The 22,185-nt window shown below is 41.4% G+C and overlaps 2 protein-coding genes across 2 annotated transcripts in view; one reads left to right on the forward strand and one right to left on the reverse strand.

Annotated features, from left to right (window-relative positions):
- UBAC2 (UBA domain containing 2) overlaps nt 1-22,185 on the reverse strand; it is a 93,265-nt gene that overhangs the window by 42,670 nt on the left and 28,410 nt on the right. The gene's annotated exons all lie outside the window — the stretch shown is intronic.
- GPR183 (G protein-coupled receptor 183) lies at nt 636-13,860 on the forward strand. The gene is made up of 2 exons (XM_035318756.1): nt 636-831; nt 10,590-13,860. Coding segments are annotated over exons 1-2 (1,107 nt in total). The 5' UTR covers nt 636-829; the 3' UTR covers nt 11,695-13,860.

Consider the following 22,185-nt stretch of genomic DNA (forward strand, 5'->3'; position numbering starts at 1 on the left):
CCTGTACTTACCGATATCATTTTAGCACAACCCGACGTGTGTTTTAAGAGCTGTTTATTTATTTTAACGTGCATACCTTGTGTGTGTATTACTACAATTTGTATCCTTGCTCAAAATGCAGTAAACTTACCAAGTTACACATCCTCACTAATCTCTAGAACCAGCCAGGCTCCTCAGCTCCCTCACACATTTTCAAAGGGCATTTCTGTAAAGCCTCATCATTACGATTCTAAAACAGTGCTGGGAATGTACACGGGCTGGTGAGATGTCTGTTTTTACACAGCGTATCAGCATGCCCCAAGCCTGAGGTTTTCTTGTGCTGTGTCAGATCTGATCAGTAAGAAGCGATTTTAAAGCGTGTACCGATCATAGGGCTCTTTGCTCTGAACTAAACTTTAGTGTTGTGGGTTACTGATATATATATACACGTATTTTAATGCAGACGTAATATAAACAACGTTTTTCACTCAGGATTTTTCGGTTGGTCAACAATTCGTCAAGAAAACCTCTGGGTAAAGTCCCTTCTATGCAAGTCAGTAACGCATAGCTTGTGGTGGGGGGGAGGCGTTTCTAATTACTCTCTTTGAACAGACTAATTGCAAAAGAATTAAAAATAGATGCTTTCACATCCCATAAAACTGTAGGCAGCAAATCAAGACCAGCATACAAACAAGCTTTTTTTTTTTTAAGCACATGAAAAAAAATCTACCCCTCCCACAAAAGAGACTCACGTAATCAGTCTTGAAAACAATGTGCGAGGGTAAACTTTCACAGTCAAGCCATCCTGCTAATGCCCTTAGCTGCTCGGAGGATCTAAGAAGCCACAGATATGTAAGTACAGAAAAGAAGTAACTTTTTTTTTTTTCACTGAACAGCAAACAATTCCAGAAAGCTGATTTCTTTATTGCATTATTAAGAATATTTTCATGTAGTAGGAGAGACAAGGCTTGTAGAATAAATTCTGTACTATTTTACATTGCCATATTAATAAGCTACTTGTTATTTCTTATTTCTTATTTAAATGCCAGGTGGCCCACAACATCAACAAGTTATTTCAAATGTTTTCTTATAATACGGATTTCATATAATATCATTTCTAGTAATTTTGACAATCAGAAAGAAATGTTTGATACTGCATTATCTTAGCTTTTTCAGTAAAAGTAGTTTAAATGAAACTATTGCAAAATAACTACCGTTCAAGTATTAAGTGAAACACTGCAGTTACTAAGTCGTTCACTGAACCATGCAAAATACTTTAATACTAGGAGAAAGCCTTAAAACAAATCTGTACTATGTCAGTGAATGCACTGCTTGCTCATTCATACGCACCACTTGTCTTTACTCTCTGCTCAAGAGCTCCTCAGTCACTCTTCTCGTGTCTGAACAGTGCAGCAGAATATTTCAAAAATCCTGAATTTTATGAGCTAACTCCTCTCTCAGCTTCTGACACACGTTTCTTTCAAAGGTTTTAGAAGGCATTCTTTTCCTGAACTGCAATCACCAACTCTATTTCTCCCTATTACTGGTCTTCATGCCACAAAGCCAAAGGAATATTAGAAGTAATACGATTTTTATGCACCTTCCTATTAAACAGGATATATTTTTTATGTAATACTGGCAAAACAAGATAGACTGTTCAACAGGCAGCAACTCAACTATCATTTATAGTAAAACAGAGAGGTGGCATGCATGCCCTTAAAGACAGAATGTAAGAGGTCATCTCTATGGCTCCTCCTGAACAGAGACAAGGGGACTGAAAACTTACCAGGCAATTAAGTATTTAACAGCTCAGATCTCATCTCTATCTGTTCAGAGATTGAGGAGTGTGTACACACGCAACGAATAATAAATTTATACTAAAGTCATGAAGTTTTAATCCCTAAAATTAATTAAGACTGTACCTGCACAGGTTCCATATCATCTGGGCAGAAAAAAAATACAGATATACAGGGTGTGCATTTTTTCTAGTTACTAAGATACAATTTCCTTGTTTGTATCTTTTTGACTTTTCTTTCCTTCTACTTGCAGGAATGTAGTTGTGGCTAAGGTTTTTCTTTTGCTTATTTGCTATTTTTTAGGCTCTCTCTTTTTTACATTAAATAGACTTAAGCAAGTAAACTGAAGGGAGGTTAATCTTCTCATCATGAGCATGGCTCTTCACATTAACATGCATCTTTGGAAAATATGATTTAGGCTGGATAATTCTCACACTTCCATAGCAGGGATCACATTGGGAAAGACAGATCCAACAGATAAGAGGTAGACACATACACGTCTTCCACTTTAACTAGTTATGCAGCATTTCAGCTCAACTTTATTTCCACTTCACTCACTTTACCGTAACTTTTATTATTTTAGGACACAAAATGTGATTGTCATGCAACTGTGTAAAACAGTAGTAGATAAAAGCTGAACCATAAAGATCCCATATAGTCTGCATCCACAAATTCTGTTAGAAACGTTTAAAGAATATTTTAATTCTTCATGGAGAATTTAATTCTTCATTAAGAGAATTTAATTCATGCAATGCACACTTTGGATTCTCAAATTTGGGTTTCTACTACGGAAGAGTAAAAGCACTAGACTGGAAACTATCTCACCCAAATTAGCCATGGGTGGTGACCTGTGGATTCAATCATCAGGCTTACCCGTTGCGAGTTTGGACACAAAACTCAACAGCTCTGAAAACTGTAAATTAACATAACACACTAAAAGAACGTGAGGGTTACAGCATTAGAAAGAAACAGGAAGCTTTAGGACACGCCTGTCTCTTGCCTCAGCTTTTATTAACCACGTGTAGTTCCCAAGCTGGTAATACATGTCTAGATATGTGCAGCTTTCTTAGGTATATGAACCTTTCCATGTTAACAAAGCATTCCGCTATGCAACTCAGCAGGTACACTTCTTAATGAACATAACTCAGTTGAAACAAATCCTTTTCTCAAATACATAAAACTTACACAGCAGTGAAGACCACGTGTATGTTAAATTAGAATTTCAGCCAGTAAATATAAATGGTCAAAAGAAAAATAATTTTAGATATTAAGGAAAACATTAAGCCTTTACTACCACAGCACTGCATATTTTCCATCTTCCACTGTTTATAAATTCTCTACGACTTAACAGCTTAGACCTACAGAAGACTACTCGTATTAACACTCTATACATACCTGAACAGAGTTGTTCCCCAGTATAGTTTGTTAAAGAAACAACGTTCATCCATCTCAAAGTGACTAAATCCTACTATGTACAGAGCCAGGACAGAGCTTTCTAACAACTTGCCATGCCTTCCCGAGAATTTAACTGATAGCCCTCTTAAATTAGCTGCTGGACAGATGAACTGGGGACTCAACACAAAAAATAAAAATTATGAAGAGAGAGACAGACAAATCACACATTAGGTTACAATATGCACTTAAAGTATTCTATATATTCTCTCTCTTACTAAAAACAAACACAGACAAACAAACAACAGATGGTGTTCCTATACCAAAAGCAGGAGAACAGGAGCAAAACTCCTTTTATTTACAGCCAGACAGCTCTGTGTCACTGCTTGCACATAATTTCACAGAACCACAGGATGGCTGAGGTTGGAAGGGACCTCTGAGGATCACCTAGTCCAACCCCTCTGCCAAGCAGGATCACCTCGAGCACATTGCACAGGTTGGCATCCACGAGGGTTTTGAATATCTCCAGAGAAGGAGACTCCACAGCCTCTCTGGGCAACCTGTCCCAGTGCTCTGGCACCCTCACAGTACAGAGCACTGTACTCTGTCACCCTCACAGTACAGTGCCCTCTCATAATCAGAATGAACTTCCTGTGCTTCAGTTTGTGCCTGTCGCCTCTTGTCCTGTCGCTGGGCACAACTGAAAAGAGACCGGCTCCTTCCTCTTGACAACCCTCTCTCAGATATTTATACACAAATTTATATTTTAAACCACATAATCGAAGTTTGTAATGCTACAATTGCTGGCTCATAGCTTAGGTTTATGCACTTCAATAGTTGAGTACATGCAACTCCGGTACCCTATGTGCAAAGGCCATCATACAGACACATCTCAGAGAACCTGGGCTTCGGATTCATACATCCAAACTGGAGCCACCATTTCCATTCATCAAATACCCTTCACCGTGGGAACTCTACCCTGAGCTGGGCTCTTGTGTACTGTGCAACAAATGTAGAATAACTAATGTCAGTTAAGTATTTTCACAGAAAAGCCATCTCCTAAAAGAATTTAACTTCCTTCTTTGATGAGATTACAGAACTGGCTGATAAAGGCACCTGCACAGATTTAACACGTTCTAGATTTCATAAGCAGCTTGACCTGGTACTGTGATTTTTTTCTGAGTAGATATTATGGCTGTAAAACATCAAGCAACCACAGAGAATAGATTAATAGACAGCTGGCTAACAAATCTCATCAACTGGCTAAAGAAAAAAACAAACATTACTGAATCGGTGTATGTCAACGTATTTCAACGACAATCAGAAAGCAAATACAATGCTAAAACTTGGAAGTGGCAAGTGACAGAACAATAAGGCACAAGCCACACTGGTTGTAAGCCTGGGCATCATACTAACATTAATGTTAGACTCTCCCAGGCGTGAGGTCCTAACATCACAAGCTCCCAGCGCAATGCTACTCAGCTCTGTCTCAGATACCTAACCCACAGAGCAGAAAAAGCAGGGACATGGTGATGAGGACACCTTCAAGTATGCCAGCACCTGGAATCCCATCTCCTGTAGCAGACTGAACTGGAGTTAGAGCAGAAGTCACAGATTATTTTGCCTTATGGTGAGACATTTGAGAAGCTCACCTTGAATTGCCAAAACAACGAGGCTGTATAAACACCTCTGTGGGTGGACAGGGGCTATGTGCTAAAGCAGTCTTTATTCTAAGAGGAAAGGCTCAACAAAAACAGCATCTGCAAATTGATTTTGGAGAAAAATAAGAGACACCCACATTTTTGACAGGGCGGTTGACTAAACAATACTCCAATACAAAGGGCTAATTCTCCCTCTCAAGTTCTCCAAGTCAAGACCAAATACCCCTGTGGAAAATATGCTGCGAATCAGGAGAGTGGGATCCATACACAAACAACTAAAATACTAACATAACCTTGATTACACAGGAGGTCACATGAAATGAGTGAGTGGTATTCTGCACTAGAACTTCATCAGTGTCATCAAGGACTACATGTCTGCAGACTCAGAAAAAAGTGAAAACCTAAACAGCCTTCTTTACAACACTCATACAAAGACAGGAATTTTAAAAACTTCATGCCTTTAAATTTCTTACATACCTCTGCCAAAAACTGCAGCAATATTTTCTAAAATTATTACATTGGTAAGGAAATTAACAATTTATTTTTTCCCCTCCAAATATGTACATCAAAATAATATCATTAATAAACCCTGTAGGCCACTGGAGAGGGGTATCTAATCCATCAACAGAGAAGAGCAAACACTCTGGTAGTGACTCCCAAGGTTAGCTTCAGTGGTGTGTCTGCATTCGTGACGGTGCACGGCCCTGTCCTCATAAGGTTCTAGGGCACACAGCTCACTAGAATCAGTAAGAATCAAGTCCCTGCACTGCTCAGCTGGTCTGAGGTTTGCAGCAGCAGAGAGGTGACGTTCTCCACTTTTGCTCTAGGAATGCAAAAAATGCAGTAAGTACCCAAATTAGGGCTGCTGTTGTTTTCTCAGATACGTTCTGTGGAGTATGGCACATGCCGTGTATGTACAGTAGACTGATCACTAAGGCTTGCTGCCAAGAAATAAATAGCAACCTGACACAAGGAACAGGGCTCCAAAACTATCTTGTTTTACTTAATAGTCCAGACGCCTTTCAGGAAGAAATTACTATTTTAAAAGCAGCCTGGTTCAAGATTGACAAGAAAAGCTGAAATGCCTGCTGAGGTGAAATGGAGTTCATCCAACAACGAGAGCTCAGATGTACAAAGAAGTTACCATAGCTCAGCTGATGTACATTAAATTGTGGTATGGCAGCAACTTTATTATCTGTTGGAGCCCCAAGACAGATAGAGTATCTCATCTGTTTTTAAGAATATGAAATATATTCAGGAAATGTAGCAGCTAAACATCACAGTGACTGCTTGAAAATGCCCACACATTAACTATATACAAACAGAACACTAATACTCATCTAGAGTATTGTAAACCGTGTGCCCTACGTTAGCAGGCAAAATATTTTGGGGATAGCAGAGGATCAAAGGGAATCCCTGGCCAGGGCTGACTCCCACAGCAAGCTGAAGAGCCTGCTGACATCCAAGGAGCAATGACATGCATGCTGACCTGGAAGTGCACGACCTGTGGTTCTCTGACTTTCTTCTCATCTCTTTGTGGCCAGCTTGTCCCGCCGTGCAACTAGAGGACTTCCTCAGGAACCAGGAACCTACCTTTGCTTGCCTTGTGTTAGAGTGGGGCAAGCTGGGAAAAGCGAAAGTGCTGCTCAAGTTAGCCACTCCCTACACATGGCCATGCACAGACACCAGCTCTCTCCTGGCTGGACTCCTTTTCAGTATAGCTATGTTTTTACATGAGGGTCAACATCCTATTTTGAGCAACAATTTCTAGATGAATCTATTACAATAAAGTAGAAGATCCTATTCTATAGCACAAAGCAGATGACATTATATGAAATTCTACTGATGTCAGAAAAAAAGTCACTGAAATTATAGATATATTCCTAAGTCATACGTAAATGTGTTCAAATAGTAGATATTCTACATTTTATGAACACTGATAGACGAATGTACATGACAACTTTACATATTATTTATGTACAAAAACTATCACATTACAGTGAACAGAAAATAAAATTATGCCATGAATATACTGTAGGTAGTCACTGCTATAGAGGTGTTTATCATAAATCTTGGATAATTTTTCTTTGCATATGTTTAAGAAATGTTTTTACCCAAATTTCAAGGCCGTCATGGGTAGAAGATAGATGTCATGCTGGAAGTCTGAATGAGTAATCAGAAACATACAACTAAGAAGGACAGAACAAACCAAAATACCTCACCAACTTTCATCCAGATGCCTACAAAAACACATGACATTTTCTGCAAAAAGCAGCCTGTGGCACTTAAGTAAAATGAACCATGCTACGTGCTTCTACGTGGAAGACACATTCTGAGACATTCCAGACATTCTTAAATCTGTACAACAGCTACAGAGCTGATTTTTACCAATTCAATTCCTGTCTTCAAGCCACAGTGCTCCCAGATCAGATTTAACTCCCAGCCCCAAATGCAATCTTCACATCTCTTGACACATGCTACGTGCTTCCCTGGTATCTTTAAGAATCAGAACACTGTACATTTATCCATCGGAAATCGCTTACCTGTCTTTCCTACAGCCTGTACAAGACTTGATACTGACCTGATAGCTAGTGTATAGACCTGATATGGTATTTGGATGCTAAATTTCTTAATTTCTTAATCACATGTAATATAACTTACTCATGTATCTTAATACACGGAGTCTACAGTTAATAAAAATCAGGAATTTGAGATCCATCACCCATTACCTGCAGGTTTAGTGTTTACAGGGAACCTTACATACCCCTGCTAACCTAGGCAGAAGTCTGATCAAACTGGATTATAATGCGCGTTGCAGGTAAATTAACTGCGAACAACCTGAAATAAATAGGACAATCTCATCAAAACATGAAAGAAGATACTGAGCTTTCAGTGCCTCCACAAGTTAACAAAAAGGTAATGAATACTTTATAAAAGGTATAGCTTAAAACATGTAAAATGGAAAAGTATTTTCTAGAAAGACTTCTTTAAGGTACAGCAGGTTGTAGTTGTTGGCAAATATTGTGCATTGAAAGGCAGATCCTCAGAAATAACCTAGATGCTTTAATTAAAGATATCAGATGGATGTAAAAATCAGTTTACAACAGCTTTTATCTCCAGATATTCTGCGTTTAAGCAGAAGCAATCTTGTTTTGACTGCTACTTTAATCCATGTAAGTGCGGATATGCAGGCTGACAGTTTGTATGAGTCATCCAGATGGCAAAGATGTCTGATACCAAAACTAGCACTAATATTTAATATCTGCAGAAATATAGACACATTACAGTCATAAAGACACAAGCGGCCTGAAGATTTTGAAAAAGACCAATTAGAGTGATTGCTGAGAGCGTCCCAGACTGTTCATACGAAAAATTTCTTCTGTTTTTCTTTTTATATATATAACTGCACAAATAGAGCATTGTATAATTCTGAAGTGATGGTGCTTGCAGCAGTGATATTGAAAGACTTTCACAATATTCTCCTGGTGACCACCTTCTTACTACTGGAAGTTTTTCTACAGATTTTCTTGAGGGCACAGGGAATAAAATCATCTCACTTCTTTTCACATGCAGTCTTTCCAGCAAGAACTGAAAGATACAACCACACTTCACAGTCAAAAGAGTGGGAAACGTGTGGTGGTTTTAATCATCTGAGCTCTACCACAACTGCTCTCCCACTCCCCCTCGTCAAAGGGACGGGAGGAGAAAAGATGATGAACAGGGCTCAAGGGTTGAGATAAGGACAGGGAGATCACTCAACAATTATCGTCACGGACAAAACACACTCAGCACAGGAAGATTAATGTAATTTATGACCTATTAGTAACAAGCTAGAGAAGTGAGATACAAAAAATTACAAACACCTTCCCCCCCATCCACCCTCTCCTACCTCCTCCCCCTGAGCAGTGCAGGGGAATGGGGGCTGCAGTCAGTCCCTGACACTTTGTCTCCATTGCTCCTTCACTGCCTCTGGGCTTCCCACAGGCCCCCCAGGAGCAAACTGCTCCAGCACGGGTCCCCCACGGGCAGCAGCTCCCCCCAGGCCCCTGCTCCTGTGTGGGCTCCTCTCCACGGGCTGCAGCTCCGGCCCGGGGCCTGCTCCTGCAGGGGCTCTCCATGGGCCGCAGCCTCCTCCAGGCCACATCCACCTGCTCCACCGGGGGCTCCTCCACAGGCTGCAGCGTGGAGATCTGCTCCATGTGGGACCCATGGGCTGCAGGGGGACAGCCTGCTCCACCAGGGGCATCTCCTCAGGCCACAGGGGAACTCCTGCTGCCTGCCTGGAGCACCTCCCGCCCTCCTGCTGCACTGACCTGGGGGGCTGCAGGGCTGCTTCTCACTCCTCTCTCCCAGCTGCTGTTGTGCAGGAGGGTTTTTTTGTTTTGTTTTGTTTTCTTTTCTTTTCTTTTCTTTTTGTTTTCTTTTTTGTGTGTGTATGCGTGTTTTTGTATTTTTTTCCTTTCTTAAATCTGCTGTCATAGAGGTGCAAACAACATGTCTTACTGACTCAGCTCTGGGCAGTGGTGGGTCCCTTTGAAGCTGGCTGAAACTGGCTTTGATCTGACAAGGGGCAGCTTCTGAATTCTTCTCACAGCAGCCATTCCTGCAGCCCCCAGCAACCAAAACCTTGCCACGTAAACCCAATGCAACATGCCTTTTCTTTAAGAACTCACGGTGATCAGATACCTAAGCAACAGTTACAGTGAGGAACAGCTAAAAAGAAAAACCATAAAAATGACAGATACTTTAAGGATGGTACTATTCAACAACAGAGTTCTCCCTGTGATTTGTTAGCTAAATTCTTCAGACTTCAGGTAACGCTTTGCAGAACAGCTGCTCAAGGAGTAACATTAGATGCCCCCTCCTTTCTGCCATTTATGCTGACACTGTGCAACTGTTAGGTGTAACAACACAACTGAAAATATTCTGCACTGGAGGCAACATAAACAGGACAGGATCCTTTCTGTTTCTAAATTCTGCTAACTCTTTTTTTTATTATTATTTTAAGTCCCCCAAGCCACTGCCACTTTGCATTTCTTCCGTGTCATTTTTGACCATTCAGGTTAAACTATTTCCAAAATCCACTAAATCATGATGCGTGAAATACATTAGCTCTTTTGCAGCATGATTAATAAGAGACTGAAGTAGCAGCCTTATTGGTTTATGTATATAAACAATATTTGAATTAGACTGCAAAAGCCAGTTCTTCGCACTAGCATTAAACAGGCTCAATTATTATGCCAGTATAAGCAGGAATGCTGAAAAAAAGTTATCTTCTCCGAACAAGTTAAACCATCACAAAGTGAATCCTTAGAAATAAAAACTACCTAAAAATTAACAGCAATACATTTCAAAGATTTTGTCTGCTTGACTGACCCCTGGGGGCTTCATATGCTCATTTATCATGTGGTATCTTCAGACTCCCTCTTCCTCTCGGATTGCTGTGAATAGCCGCCCACCTCCTGCCCATCTGCCTGTAAGCCTCACTTGCTAAGTATATGGCATCCCTGGTTTATTACTTTGCCCGTTGTCTCATTTTTTTTCAGGAGAGAAGGCACTGGGATGGAAATAGAAAAGCCAGATAGAGCCATCTGTTTGTTTGTTTGTTTTTGGAAAGAGGCTTGAAAGTCTTTCACCACAATGAAGTTTCATTTCAGTTTTTTAGGACCTTGCTTTTTGCAATGTAGGTTGACTGTTGTTTTGCAGAAGAAGCTTATCTACACATATTACAAAATGTCCCCTTTTGTTTTTTTCATGTCAGGTCTACTGAGCTTCCTGCAAAAACAGCGGTTGCAGAAATGGACACTTCCACAACTTCTCAGACAAACAGTTCTACCTGTGACTTATATGAACATAAAGATACAGCAAGGATACTCCTGTCTGTCTTCTACAGCCTCATCCTAATTTTCGGAGTGCTTGGAAACACAATCGCCCTCACGGTCATTTTCAAAAACAGAAAGAAGATCAATTCGACTACTCTCTATTCAACAAATCTCGTCTTCTCAGACCTGTTGTTTTGCATCGCCTTGCCTACAAGGATAGCCTACTACGCCCTGGGTTTCCACTGGCCTTTTGGAGAAGCATTATGTCGAATAACTGCTCTCTTGTTTTACATCAACACTTACGCAGGTGTAAACTTCATGACATTTCTGAGCATTGACAGGTTTTTTGCCGTCGTCCACCCCTTCCGATACAAGATCAGAAGGATTAAATATGCCAAGGGTATTTGTGTGTTTATCTGGTTTCTTGTATTCAGTCAGACTTTCCCGTTACTTATACAACCCATGACACAGGAAGAAAATGAAAGGACTACATGTATGGAATACCCAAACTTTGAAAAAATAGCCCATCTACCATTTATACTTCTTGCTGCCTGTTTAGTAGGGTACCTTATTCCCCTGGGAATTATACTATTTTGTTACTCTCAAATTAGCTGCAAGCTTTTTCAAACAGCCAAGGAAAATCCACTGACTGAAAAATCAGGGATAAACAAAAAAGCCATCAATACCATCATATTTGTAATTATAGTGTTCATCATCTGCTTTACCCCTTACCATGTTGCAATCATACAACACATGATTAAGAAGCTTCAGAACGAACCCTTGTGCAGTGAAGAGCAAATTTTCCAGAAGTCACTCCATTACACTGTGTTTCTGATGAATTTTAATTGCTGCCTAGACCCTTTCATCTATTTCTTTGCGTGCAAAGGATACAAAAGAACTGTATTGAAAATACTGAGACGACAAGTGAGCGTATCAATTTCAAGCGCTGTCAGGTCGCACCATGAAGAAAGCTCACGGGATGTGGGAGAAACACAAATGATGGTACTTGCAAAATCTGCCAATGGGAAGTTACCTGAAAAATAAAGTCTGTAGTACACTGCAGTGAAGCAGGCTTAAAAATCCCGGGTTCACATAAAAACCTCTGTGTTCCCTGTACAGCAGCTTAAGGAATACTCTGCTTCTCAGACTGTCAGGAAATCAAGGAATGGTGTTAGGCTGAAAAAGAATGATCATAGGACAGCAGGAAAACTCAAAGCTACAATTTCCTAGCTACGTCCTTTTGACTGATGTCATTACTTTTTCCAGGAAACGCACACCATTGTGAATGTCCAAATTCCATACTGCACATAACGTACTCCTGGATGTTATTAAATCAAGCAAAGACGTGAGTCAGTTTAACTGTACGTCTGAGTAAGGATCAAACCAAAAATAGCTTACAATTTAGAGTGACTACAGCTAGCACATCTGAAAATTGCAAGACTCCTAGCTGAGCTCCAATTACAGCAATGGTTTTGTTATCTCACTCACACAAGCAAAGTCATCAAACTTCTAGATAAAACGGACAACTTCTGTACAGTTTGACTATCTCTAGTGCTTAGTTTATAGTCCTTTGGAGGTAAAACTGTATTTTGTAGTACCTGGAGCATGTATGTCTTAATGGAAAATTCACAGAGATACTATTGTCAAATATAATGGATGAAAAATTAATGAACTCTTTGGTTCTTCCCAATATTAAATATCTCCCGTATGTTAAATCACTCATCTTTCAAGGTGTATTATCTCTCAAACTCTTTTCCTGAAGGAAAACTTTTCTTTCCGGTGTGTATTACCGAGTTTCAAGGTTGTATATTAATTATTTATAAACACACAAGAAAGAAGTTGATGCTAGAGACTAAAATATGCAAACTGCAGTGCTTTGGTTAAAAGAACATTGATACACGGGTCTTCAAAACTTCTGCTGAAGTCAGACACGGACACAAGACAAACTGTTAACCTGAGATCAATAAATGGTAACAGCAGGAATGGCTGGGAAAGGACGAGCTTTCCCACCATGCCTTCACAGAGCACGTCCGGAATCCATTTGGGCACACTGAAATGGTGCCAGAGAAAAGACCAGATGAGTTAAACACGTCCTACTGGAATTGGCTGACTACCAGTATACATCCAGGATGCAGGTTTTGGGTTCCTGCTGTCATGCCCTTCCGTAACGTGACCGTTTCCTTCCCTGCTTTATTCCTGGCCCACACGTCTTTTCTTTTGTCTTCTGTCTTATTAATATACCAACACAACTTGGTAATTGCACCATGTGATGACAAAGGAAAAATAAAAAATGCCCGATAATTACTGGTAAAAGCTATGCCAGATGTCAGAATAAATGACATTTATTGCAGCTGTATCTCTCCAGCATTGAGATTGTACTGGAAAGTCATCCAAGTATGCTACATTTGTCATCTTTGAAATTCCTTCCTTCCTTAGGTGTTGACCTCCACCTACCTGCAAACATGGAAGGGTCGAACCTGAAGAGCAGTATGGAAATGTTATTAATAAGTACTTTATAATGGAAGAGAAAGTGCAAAAGACCTTGCAATTCAAAACCACTTACACTGTCAAAATTGAGTTTCTAGTTACAAAAGACACTATGCAGCCACAGGAAAGTGGAGTAAGAAAATTTGTTTTCAAGAGAAGTTCTGCTTAATTCTGTATGCTATTGCCGTTCTGTTCTTGTTGGCTTTTTTAATAAACTATTTGAAAATATTATTTAAGAATTTGTTGCTATAGGAGTAAATAAATGATAACCTGATAAAGCCACAGGAAGACCGCTCATGATTGCCTGGAAGCTGTAGAAATAATATATATGTATTATTAACATCACACCATTACAAGCTCTTTTTAGTCTATTATTTTTTTGTTTGTTTGTTTGTTTTTACTTTTGGTCTGCATTTAATCTGTGATTATAAAACTTTAAAGGCAAGAAGTTATTTTTTAAATATTTGTATGTAAAATATAACTCTTATATATATCACACCACCCCATAATGCAAGTATTTATTCACTTTTAAGTGGAAATGAAGGTCTACGCTGAAAATCTTGAGTTTCCCTGTCTTTGATTGCTTATGTTAGTCATTCTGTTATTTTCAAGTCTAGACTTTGAGAACCCTGATGTGATTTTGAAAACAAACAGCTAACTTCAAATCAAAATACTGCTTTTGCAAAAGTGTTTTGGTCCAGTTAGCTACCAGTTTGAAAAAAAGCTTTTTTCTCCTTATTTTATTATTTCTCAGATACTGAACAAAACAATAAAATAAAGATCTTTAAAAGCTACGATAAGCTCAGCTTCCTGACCAGAGTCCTGAAGACAAAGACAGTGACGATTTATAGCTGGGGCAGCTGATGCCACTGCTTCCTCTCGCTGCTTGCCAGCACTCGCAGCTCATGCAAACTCCTATCAGTGAGGAGACTCTTTTATGTGTGCTTATCTGAAACTGCCAAAAGTAGTGGTGGTGGTTTCAGCTGGCCTGGGACACTGCTTTAAAATAGCTTGGAGAGCATCTGCCTTAGTTCTCCTCCCAGTTGTGCTGTGGGGCTGGCAGCCATCACCAGAGAGGTGGTAACAAGCTGCTGCATGGGAGCAAGGGAGGCCAGTAATACTGAAAACCCAGAGCTCTTCCCAAATCATTTTCTTCAAGATGCCTTTTTCCGTTCGTTCTGCAGGCATTCTTCCCCCAGCACTGTTTGTTTGAATATTTTTACAACAGTAGTTACCCACGGCGGCACACCTCAAGTCCCCCTCCTACTGCATGCCACACACACAGGAATAAAGGGGGTAAAGCCGTATCTGGTATCTCTTCTCTCCAACACTGAGTATGCAACAGATGCTGAGGAAGCAGTAGGCAAAACACATAATCTGTTGAAGTAAAATAACGATTAAGTATCTGGCTTCCTGTTTTGAAAGAACGTTAGTCATTAACGCTGAAGACATTCACACCGGTACATTCCTGGAGCAGGACCCTCAGAAATTTAAATGAGGATTGCCAGGCAGCTCTCCCAAAAGTAGTGTATTTTTGGTAAGCATACAACATTTAGCAAGTGTGACCACGTAGATACCCAAGAAATACTGTCTGCCACTGCTTCTCACTGAGTAGGTACTTCAAGCTACTTCTAAGACCCTTGTTTGAGGTCTCATGGAACAATGTCTTACAGTAAATTACAGTTCTTTATTAATGAGTCAGATATCTAAGAGCAAGACATTCTTAAGAGACCGAGCATCCCTTGGATCTTTGTAGTTTCCACAAAGAGGGCGGAAAGATCTGATTCTGTAGGTCTGACAAGACAAGAGCATGCCATGCCATGCAACACGTGGCTGAAGCAGCATGAGCTTTGCAAGAGAAAATCAGAATCCATCATTGGTAGAAACTTTTGATGACCTTTTCCATGTGACAGGCTGGGTCACACAGATCTGGATCTCACTCACCCTTTACACAGATAAAGCAAGCAGCTGACGTGTAGGTTCATGTGGCTTACTCATTATGAGGACCTGACTGAAGTTCTACGGACAGACAGGGTCTCTATTTGGAGGGTGACGTCCAGTCAGGATCTTAAAAACTGTTCGTGACAAAATGATAGAATACCTTTCAATTCAGGACTGAGGAGTGTATGGCTAGGGCTGCTGCTAAGAAGACTTTGATGAGAAATGTGAAGGGCCACATTTATTTTATTCCAGTAAATAATCAAGCGTAAATAGAAGAGTTAATGATGGGGAAAATAACTTCAAAGAAAACACCATTTTACAAGCCTCTTCACTAAGTTAGACTAGGTGGATTTTCTTTGCTGTTTCTTACTGGAAAGATATGATTACCTGGGACATCTAAAATTCAGGCAGTGAAGGGAAAACATTTTAGATTCAGGTGAAGATCAGCAGTCCTAACAGAAAGCAGAGAAGCATTCTGGGTTTCCAAACAGAGAGATTCATCAGGTTGTGAAACCAAACCCACCAAAGCCAAGCCAAGCTTGGGGTATTCAAAGCTCCTGGAAAGCTGACAGAAGAGACACAGTTACCTTCAAATGGGTACTGCTTCCTTGTAGGACTGCGACGATCTCCCATTTTGTTGATATACAACACGGTAATAGTATGGTCTGTAAATATTTAGGTGTAGTGATCATACTGAAAAAGTAGGGGAAAAAAGGGGCAGGGTGTTTTCCTTTCCAAGGTGTCCACTGCTCAGAGGCTGACTGGATATCGGTCTGCTCGGAGGAGGTGGTGAGCAACTACTTTTGCATTGCACATTTTTTTTCTCACCCATTAAACTGTCTTCATCTCCACCCATGAGTTTTCTCGCTTTTACTCTTCCTAGTCTCTTCACCATCCAGCTGGGGAGGAAGGAGTGAGCAAGCGGAAGCGTGGGTGTTGAGCTGCTGGCTAGTATCAGTCCATCGCAGAGGTCTACCTGGAAGTTCTGCTCCAAGACATTAATCTATAACCCGTACTCAGTGTCCAGAGGCTAGCTCACGTGCTCCAAGCAGGGACACAGCTGAAGTTATCCTCTACGTTCACACTCCTTTTGAACACTGCTTGTACCAACTCATGGATTTGGTTATGAATCTGGGGGAAAAACTGCCTCAAGCAAAAAGAGTCATGAACTGAGACAGAGTTTAATAGATGAAGGGGGGGGGGGAAGTGAAAAAGTGATTCAAAACTAGTCGCTCACCATCACCTGCCCAGAATTAACATCTGGTTTGTACATAAAATGGAGCTACACCTGCAAAACCCTCACCCTGAGTCTGGCAGAAGAGGTGCACACCTCCATCTGCACAGTGCAGAGCAGGAGACCCTTCACCGTTAGACAATGACCAACGTACACGTATGCAGTAAGATGAATGGCAGCACGGATGTGGTCCCAAGAGGAAAGGCCCCTGGCTGCTGTAGGGCCTGTGTAAGCTTCAGGCATTGAGTGGGGACCATTTACGTACATTCTTACCTCAAAGCCTGAAGAAATCAGGATTTTAAGAGCTATCAGATCTATGGAAAAAAAAAAAGGTATTTCTAAGATCCCACTACCAAATTAGAGGTGCTCTACTGCCAAGCCTAAGGCCTCTGCAAGCATTCTTAATGCTAAGAATTAATAGGCAAAACCTTCAACTTTTAATAGTCGTTACCACAGTGAACAAAAGGTATTCAGGACTGGGAAGTGGAAGTAAGAAACGTGTTTTAGTTTTGTTTTATAGGTTACTCAAGCTTTATAATTCTAAAGGAAGAGTCTCAAGACCCATTTTAAAGTTAACTGCAGTAGCTACAGAATCTTCCGTTAGGTGCTCAGGACTGGCCCCCAAATTCAGTAGGTCTTTGAGCCAAAAGCAGATTCTCAGGAGGTGGGTCCAGAACAACAGAAGGGTTTCAGAGGCAGCACTCTCAGCATTGGATTGTTTAACTACAGGCAAGTAACAGAAAACATTTTCAAGTCATGGACCGTCGGGGATGAGAGAGGTTTGACAGTCTCCCCAGGAAGATGACAAACTGAGGAAATGCAGTAGATTACTATAGGAAGTTATACAGTAAAACTGTCAATCTTTTGAAATTATTGCCCGGCTCCCTCAGACTACGGCACCCAAGTAGGAAGGCGTGCACACTTAGCTCAATGCCTACTGTCATGAAGGTTTTTGTGCTGTTTGGAGTGGGAAGGACTTACGGGAGCGTAGCTGAGCCTGTACAAAAGCTGCAGAGGGTCCAAATGTTTCTCCTACTGTAAGAGTAGTCTGGGACACAGGTGACAAAAAGTGGCCCTGAATTTTTGAAAAGGGTTGAGAATTTCATCCGCATGGGTGCCACCGACATCCTGCCCTTCAGGGGAGATAGCTGGGAGGTGGGTCTGAGGTATCTCCACTGCTGAGACCTCTCTCATGTTTTATTTGCTAGAGAATGTGACAGAGCACACAGAAATAAGAATGATGAATAATGGTGGGGGTCAAAGGGTACATCTTAACTGCCTCTGTCTAAACCTCAAAAAGAAAGCTGTACAGACATCTGCTGCTGCACACTGAAGAAGCATACATGACCAAGTGAAGGTTCATCACATGAAAAATCATGAAACAGACATGCATTTCCAGCACAAGAACATTAAGTGCATTCACCTTTTCTTTAGCTAAGAAGGCAAAGCTAAAGGCTACTTCTGCAAATGCTCAGACAGATTCTCCCAGCCACCCTGGGTTACAGGATATAGAAGCCTAAATGAAAGTCTGGAGATAAAGAACACAATCTCCTGTGGCTTGCAGTCCCAGCAGAAGAGAACAGGTATTGCTCAAGCTGCCACTGCTTCTCTCTTCAACCTCCATGCCTGTGGTACAGAGCAGAACTCAAGTCAAAGCTCAACAATTTGTGTCTTTGCAGTCTATTTCTATGCTATTTCGATACACACGAGGTGAATGGACACCGAATCACCTGATTCTTGGTATCATCTTGGTTAAGCAGTAGCCTGCAGGCTAAGGCTATGCTACAAAATGAACATAGTCAAGACGCAACTGCTCTCTGAAGAAAAACCGAGGAATTGCTGTTTGTGTAGTAAATGCTCGTAGTTCCTCTTTCTCCTCCCCGCACCCAAGCCCTTCCCCCCCACCCCAAATACTGCCTTGGCTTCCTGCAAGGTTTGACTGTGGACTTCCTGAGGTAGATGCCTTATCTTTGCATACAACAATCCACAATCCATCAGTCTGTCTGGTCCCATTTTCAACTCAAACAAAATGTTAATGCCTGCAGCCTCTTGCAGCAAGAAGCTCCACAATTTAACTATACATGGTGTCTAGAGCCATTTCCTTTTGTTTGTGGCACCTGCTAGTTTCGTTTGAAGTCCCCTGCTTGCTGTGCTGGAAATAATTGAACACATTGTCTCCTTACTTACCCTGTCCACATCGCACATGATTTTACAGACGTGTATCAAATCCCCTTCCTTCAAGCCGTCTGATCTCGCCTCCTGTGAACAGGCAGCTCAAAGCTGTTGGTCATGTCATCCAAATTACAGAGAGAAGGAAAGAAGGCAGCACACACAAAGAATGCAAACTCAGCTGTGTCAGAGCTGGGTGGCAGAAGAGAACAGGGTATCTCTACACACAGGGAGATCGACAGTGCGCTGACCTACTTCACCTACCACAGCAGCACGCAGGTGAGTTTCAGTACTGGGATCCCGCTTCATGCCTGCCAAATTTGGATCACTTTGCTCAGCTGCACTAAATAAAGACAAATAAGACCTCAAATGGCCATCAAAATAGGCTCAAAGCAATCCCATGAAGATCAGAAAAGTCAAATGCAAGGTCCTGCATCTGAGAGGGAATAACACCGGGCTACAGCGCAGGCTGGGCACTGACTGGACAGAGAGCAGCTTGGCAGAAAAGGTCTGGGGTCTTAGTGGACACCAAGTTCAAGAGCAGTCAGTAGTGTGACCTGCTGGCCAAACATGTACTGGACTGTGTTAGAAAGAATATCAAGGGCAGTGATCCTTCCCCTCTACTCAGTACTCATGAGACCATACCTGGAGTCCTGCACCCACTTTTAGGCTCCTCTGAGAAAGGACGCTGACATACTGGAACAAGTCCAGCAGAGGGCCACCAAAAACAATTGGGGGCTGCAGCGTGTGATACATGCGAAGAGGAGGAGAGAGCCAAGTTTGGTCAGTGTGGAGAGGGAAGACTGAGGGCAGATAGATGCTTAATAAGCATCTTCGGCTGCCCTAATGAAGGTACAGCAAAGATGGAGACACATCAATGGGCACAAGTTACAGCAAGGAACCATTTAGGAAGGATTTAGCAAGGAACCAGTAGGAAGCATTTTTTCACCGTAACATTGGTCATGGGAAAGGTTGCACAGAAAGGCTGTGCAATTCCTATCTTCAACAGATATTCAAAACTTGACTGGACACAGCCCTGACTAAATTAGCACTACCAGGGTTGGACAAGACGATCTCCTGAGACTCCTTCCAATCTGCATCCTTCTATGACTAACAAATTTGGTCAAAACTTTGATTAAGTCAAAGAAGAAAGCAGCATGAAACTCACTGGCCTTGTGGTAAAATTGGCAAACAATATAACTTAAAAATTTGTCTAGTATTGTACTCTAAGCTTGTATGCTGTTTTTGGCCTTCTTCTGTAATACAGAAAGGTCAAGACATGGCCTAGATTTCTTTCCCAAAAGCTACATTCATTTTTTTTTTCTCAGCGCAAAAATAAGAGTTTCTCCTCTTCCTCTTTTCTTTTCCTCAGTTGTGACAGATGTTGTGGAAAGGGCTGAACTAAAAAAGCAAGCTTTGCACCTGTTCTGAAGGCAGTAACATTTGTGGTTATCCTATCCTCTCCAGAAAAACATACATATTCTTATACCCTGCACAAGGAGAATTATGTTCCTCACTCTAATAAGCTAGACGTAGCAGTTTCATCCTTCCTGCGGCATGTAACTTTCGAGGGAAGTTGTGGTTAGTAAGCAGAAGGCACTCTGATGCAGCCTACTTTAAATATAGAGATGCTGAAAATTGATTATTCTCAACATGCCAGCCTACAAATCAGCCAGAGAATGTTTTAGCAGCAGCTGCTGCTACTAAGCAGTTAAGAACCTGATGAAACCTCCATACTGCAATTTCTAACTAAGGAAAGCTACAGTAATTCTGTTCAGATGTAACAATAACACAGATCGCTGTGTCCAGTGGGACAGGAAGAGATGAAGCAGACTTGCCAGCGGCAGGCATGAGGCATTTCTAACAGAAAGAGATAGAAATGAAAACTCCTGACAATTTATCAGACTACAGAGGCAACCGTAGGACAAGTGGTTTTTGTTTTGTTTTGCTTTGTTGTCCTAAAAAAAAAGAAAAAGGAAAAAGAAGTACAGTAGAAGCTATTTGAAATAACCAAAATGCTCATCAAAATCTTACTCCTTCACTCAGCTGAGCAGAAACCAACTAGTTTAAATTTAGTGTCCGGGCTAGCTAGTAAGAGAAATACACAGTAGTGTTAGTTACGCTAAAAGAGGGATAGAGGGCAAAGTTTCAGGTTCATAATAATCTAGATAAACTACAGGATGTTGCCATTATTTCTTTTTTCTGCTGTATTAAGAAACTATCACTTTAACTCCCCAAGAGCTCTAAGTTGTAAACCCAGTTAAAGCCTGAAGAGATACCATTTGTTTTAGCAGTGTTTTCTGGTAAAACAAACTGAAAGCCTGCTTTCTGCCTTTCCATCTATAATCATTTCTATAAGCCTCTGCTCTTTGTTCTTATAAACATATATATTCTGAAGTACTTCTCTGTTGTTATGTTTACACACTACGGAGACCATGGTTAAGTGGTGGACGTGGTAGTTAGGTGGATGGTGGACTTGAAGATCTTTGGGATCTTTTCCAACTAAATGACTCTATGTTTCTGTATCTCTGATACCTGACATCTCATGATCTCTCCTCGTGGCTTTGTTCTAGAGAAAAAACAACATGAATTATCAGACAGGATATCTAGCAAGAGATCCATAAGAACACAACACATTGTATGCCACTAACAAAAACACGGCCTAGCAGAAAGTATCTCAGTTCCGTGGAGAAAAAAAAAACAACAACAAGCCATCTGAGTTTGCTGCTATAATTGATGATGTTAGCATTAATTTCATTAAATGAAGGATCTTTCATCTTTAACTCCTCCTTAACCCACAAGCTAGAGCGGAAGCTCTAAAACCAGCATGCTCCGATACCGCCACTGGCAAGCTGAACCTGTGACCACAAACGCCAGGAATGGCTGCAAAATGAGCAGCTTTCAATTCTGGGCGCAGCCAGGCCACCTCTTCACCCTCCTGCCTTGCTTTTCTGCTGCACTGCTAGAGCCACTCAGCTAGTACCCTCATCATGCACGCCGAGAGCTGCCCATATGCAAACCTTCACTGCTAGACAGAGCACCACACCGACAACCACAGACAGAAAGCCTAAGGTCAGGGAAACGTCTCCTGGTGTCCAAACTGATTTTACTGCCTCGATAAAAGGCCCCTATACACTGCTTCCAGTCTTCTGCTGCATGATTTTGGAAAAACTGATTCCCCTGGCTACAGCCCTGCATTCCTAGTAGAGTGAAATGGTTGCTGCTGGTGAGGAGGCACTTACCGTGCAGCTCAGCATCTCGACTCAAGCAGCCGAGCACCACCACCATTCCTTTGCGGTGCTTCTTGTGCTGCTGCTTGGAAATTGCTACTGAAATTAAATGACTAACGATTAGAATATTTTTGGAACAGGTATCAACAAAGAGTTAGTACCATAACGTATTTTGCACTGGCACAGGCTGCCCAGAGAAGCTGTGGATGCCCCATCCCTGGAGGTGCTCAAGGCCAGGCTGGATGGGGCTTTGGGCAACCTGGTCTGGTGGGAGGTGTCCCTGCCCATGGCAGGGGGTTGGAACTGGGTGGTCCTTAAGGTCTCTTCTGCCCCAAATTGTTTTGATTTTAAATACAGATGAAGCCTCTTCACCATATAGCCTAAGGTAAGAGCTTCACAACTTGAAAAGAAAAAAGGGAGAGGAGAGGAGAGGAGAGGAGAGGAGAGGAGAGGAGAGGAGAGTATTGGAGAGGA

Source organism: Oxyura jamaicensis, chromosome 1, assembly GCF_011077185.1.
Source record: "Oxyura jamaicensis isolate SHBP4307 breed ruddy duck chromosome 1, BPBGC_Ojam_1.0, whole genome shotgun sequence".
Classification (NCBI taxonomy): Eukaryota; Metazoa; Chordata; class Aves; order Anseriformes; family Anatidae; genus Oxyura; species Oxyura jamaicensis.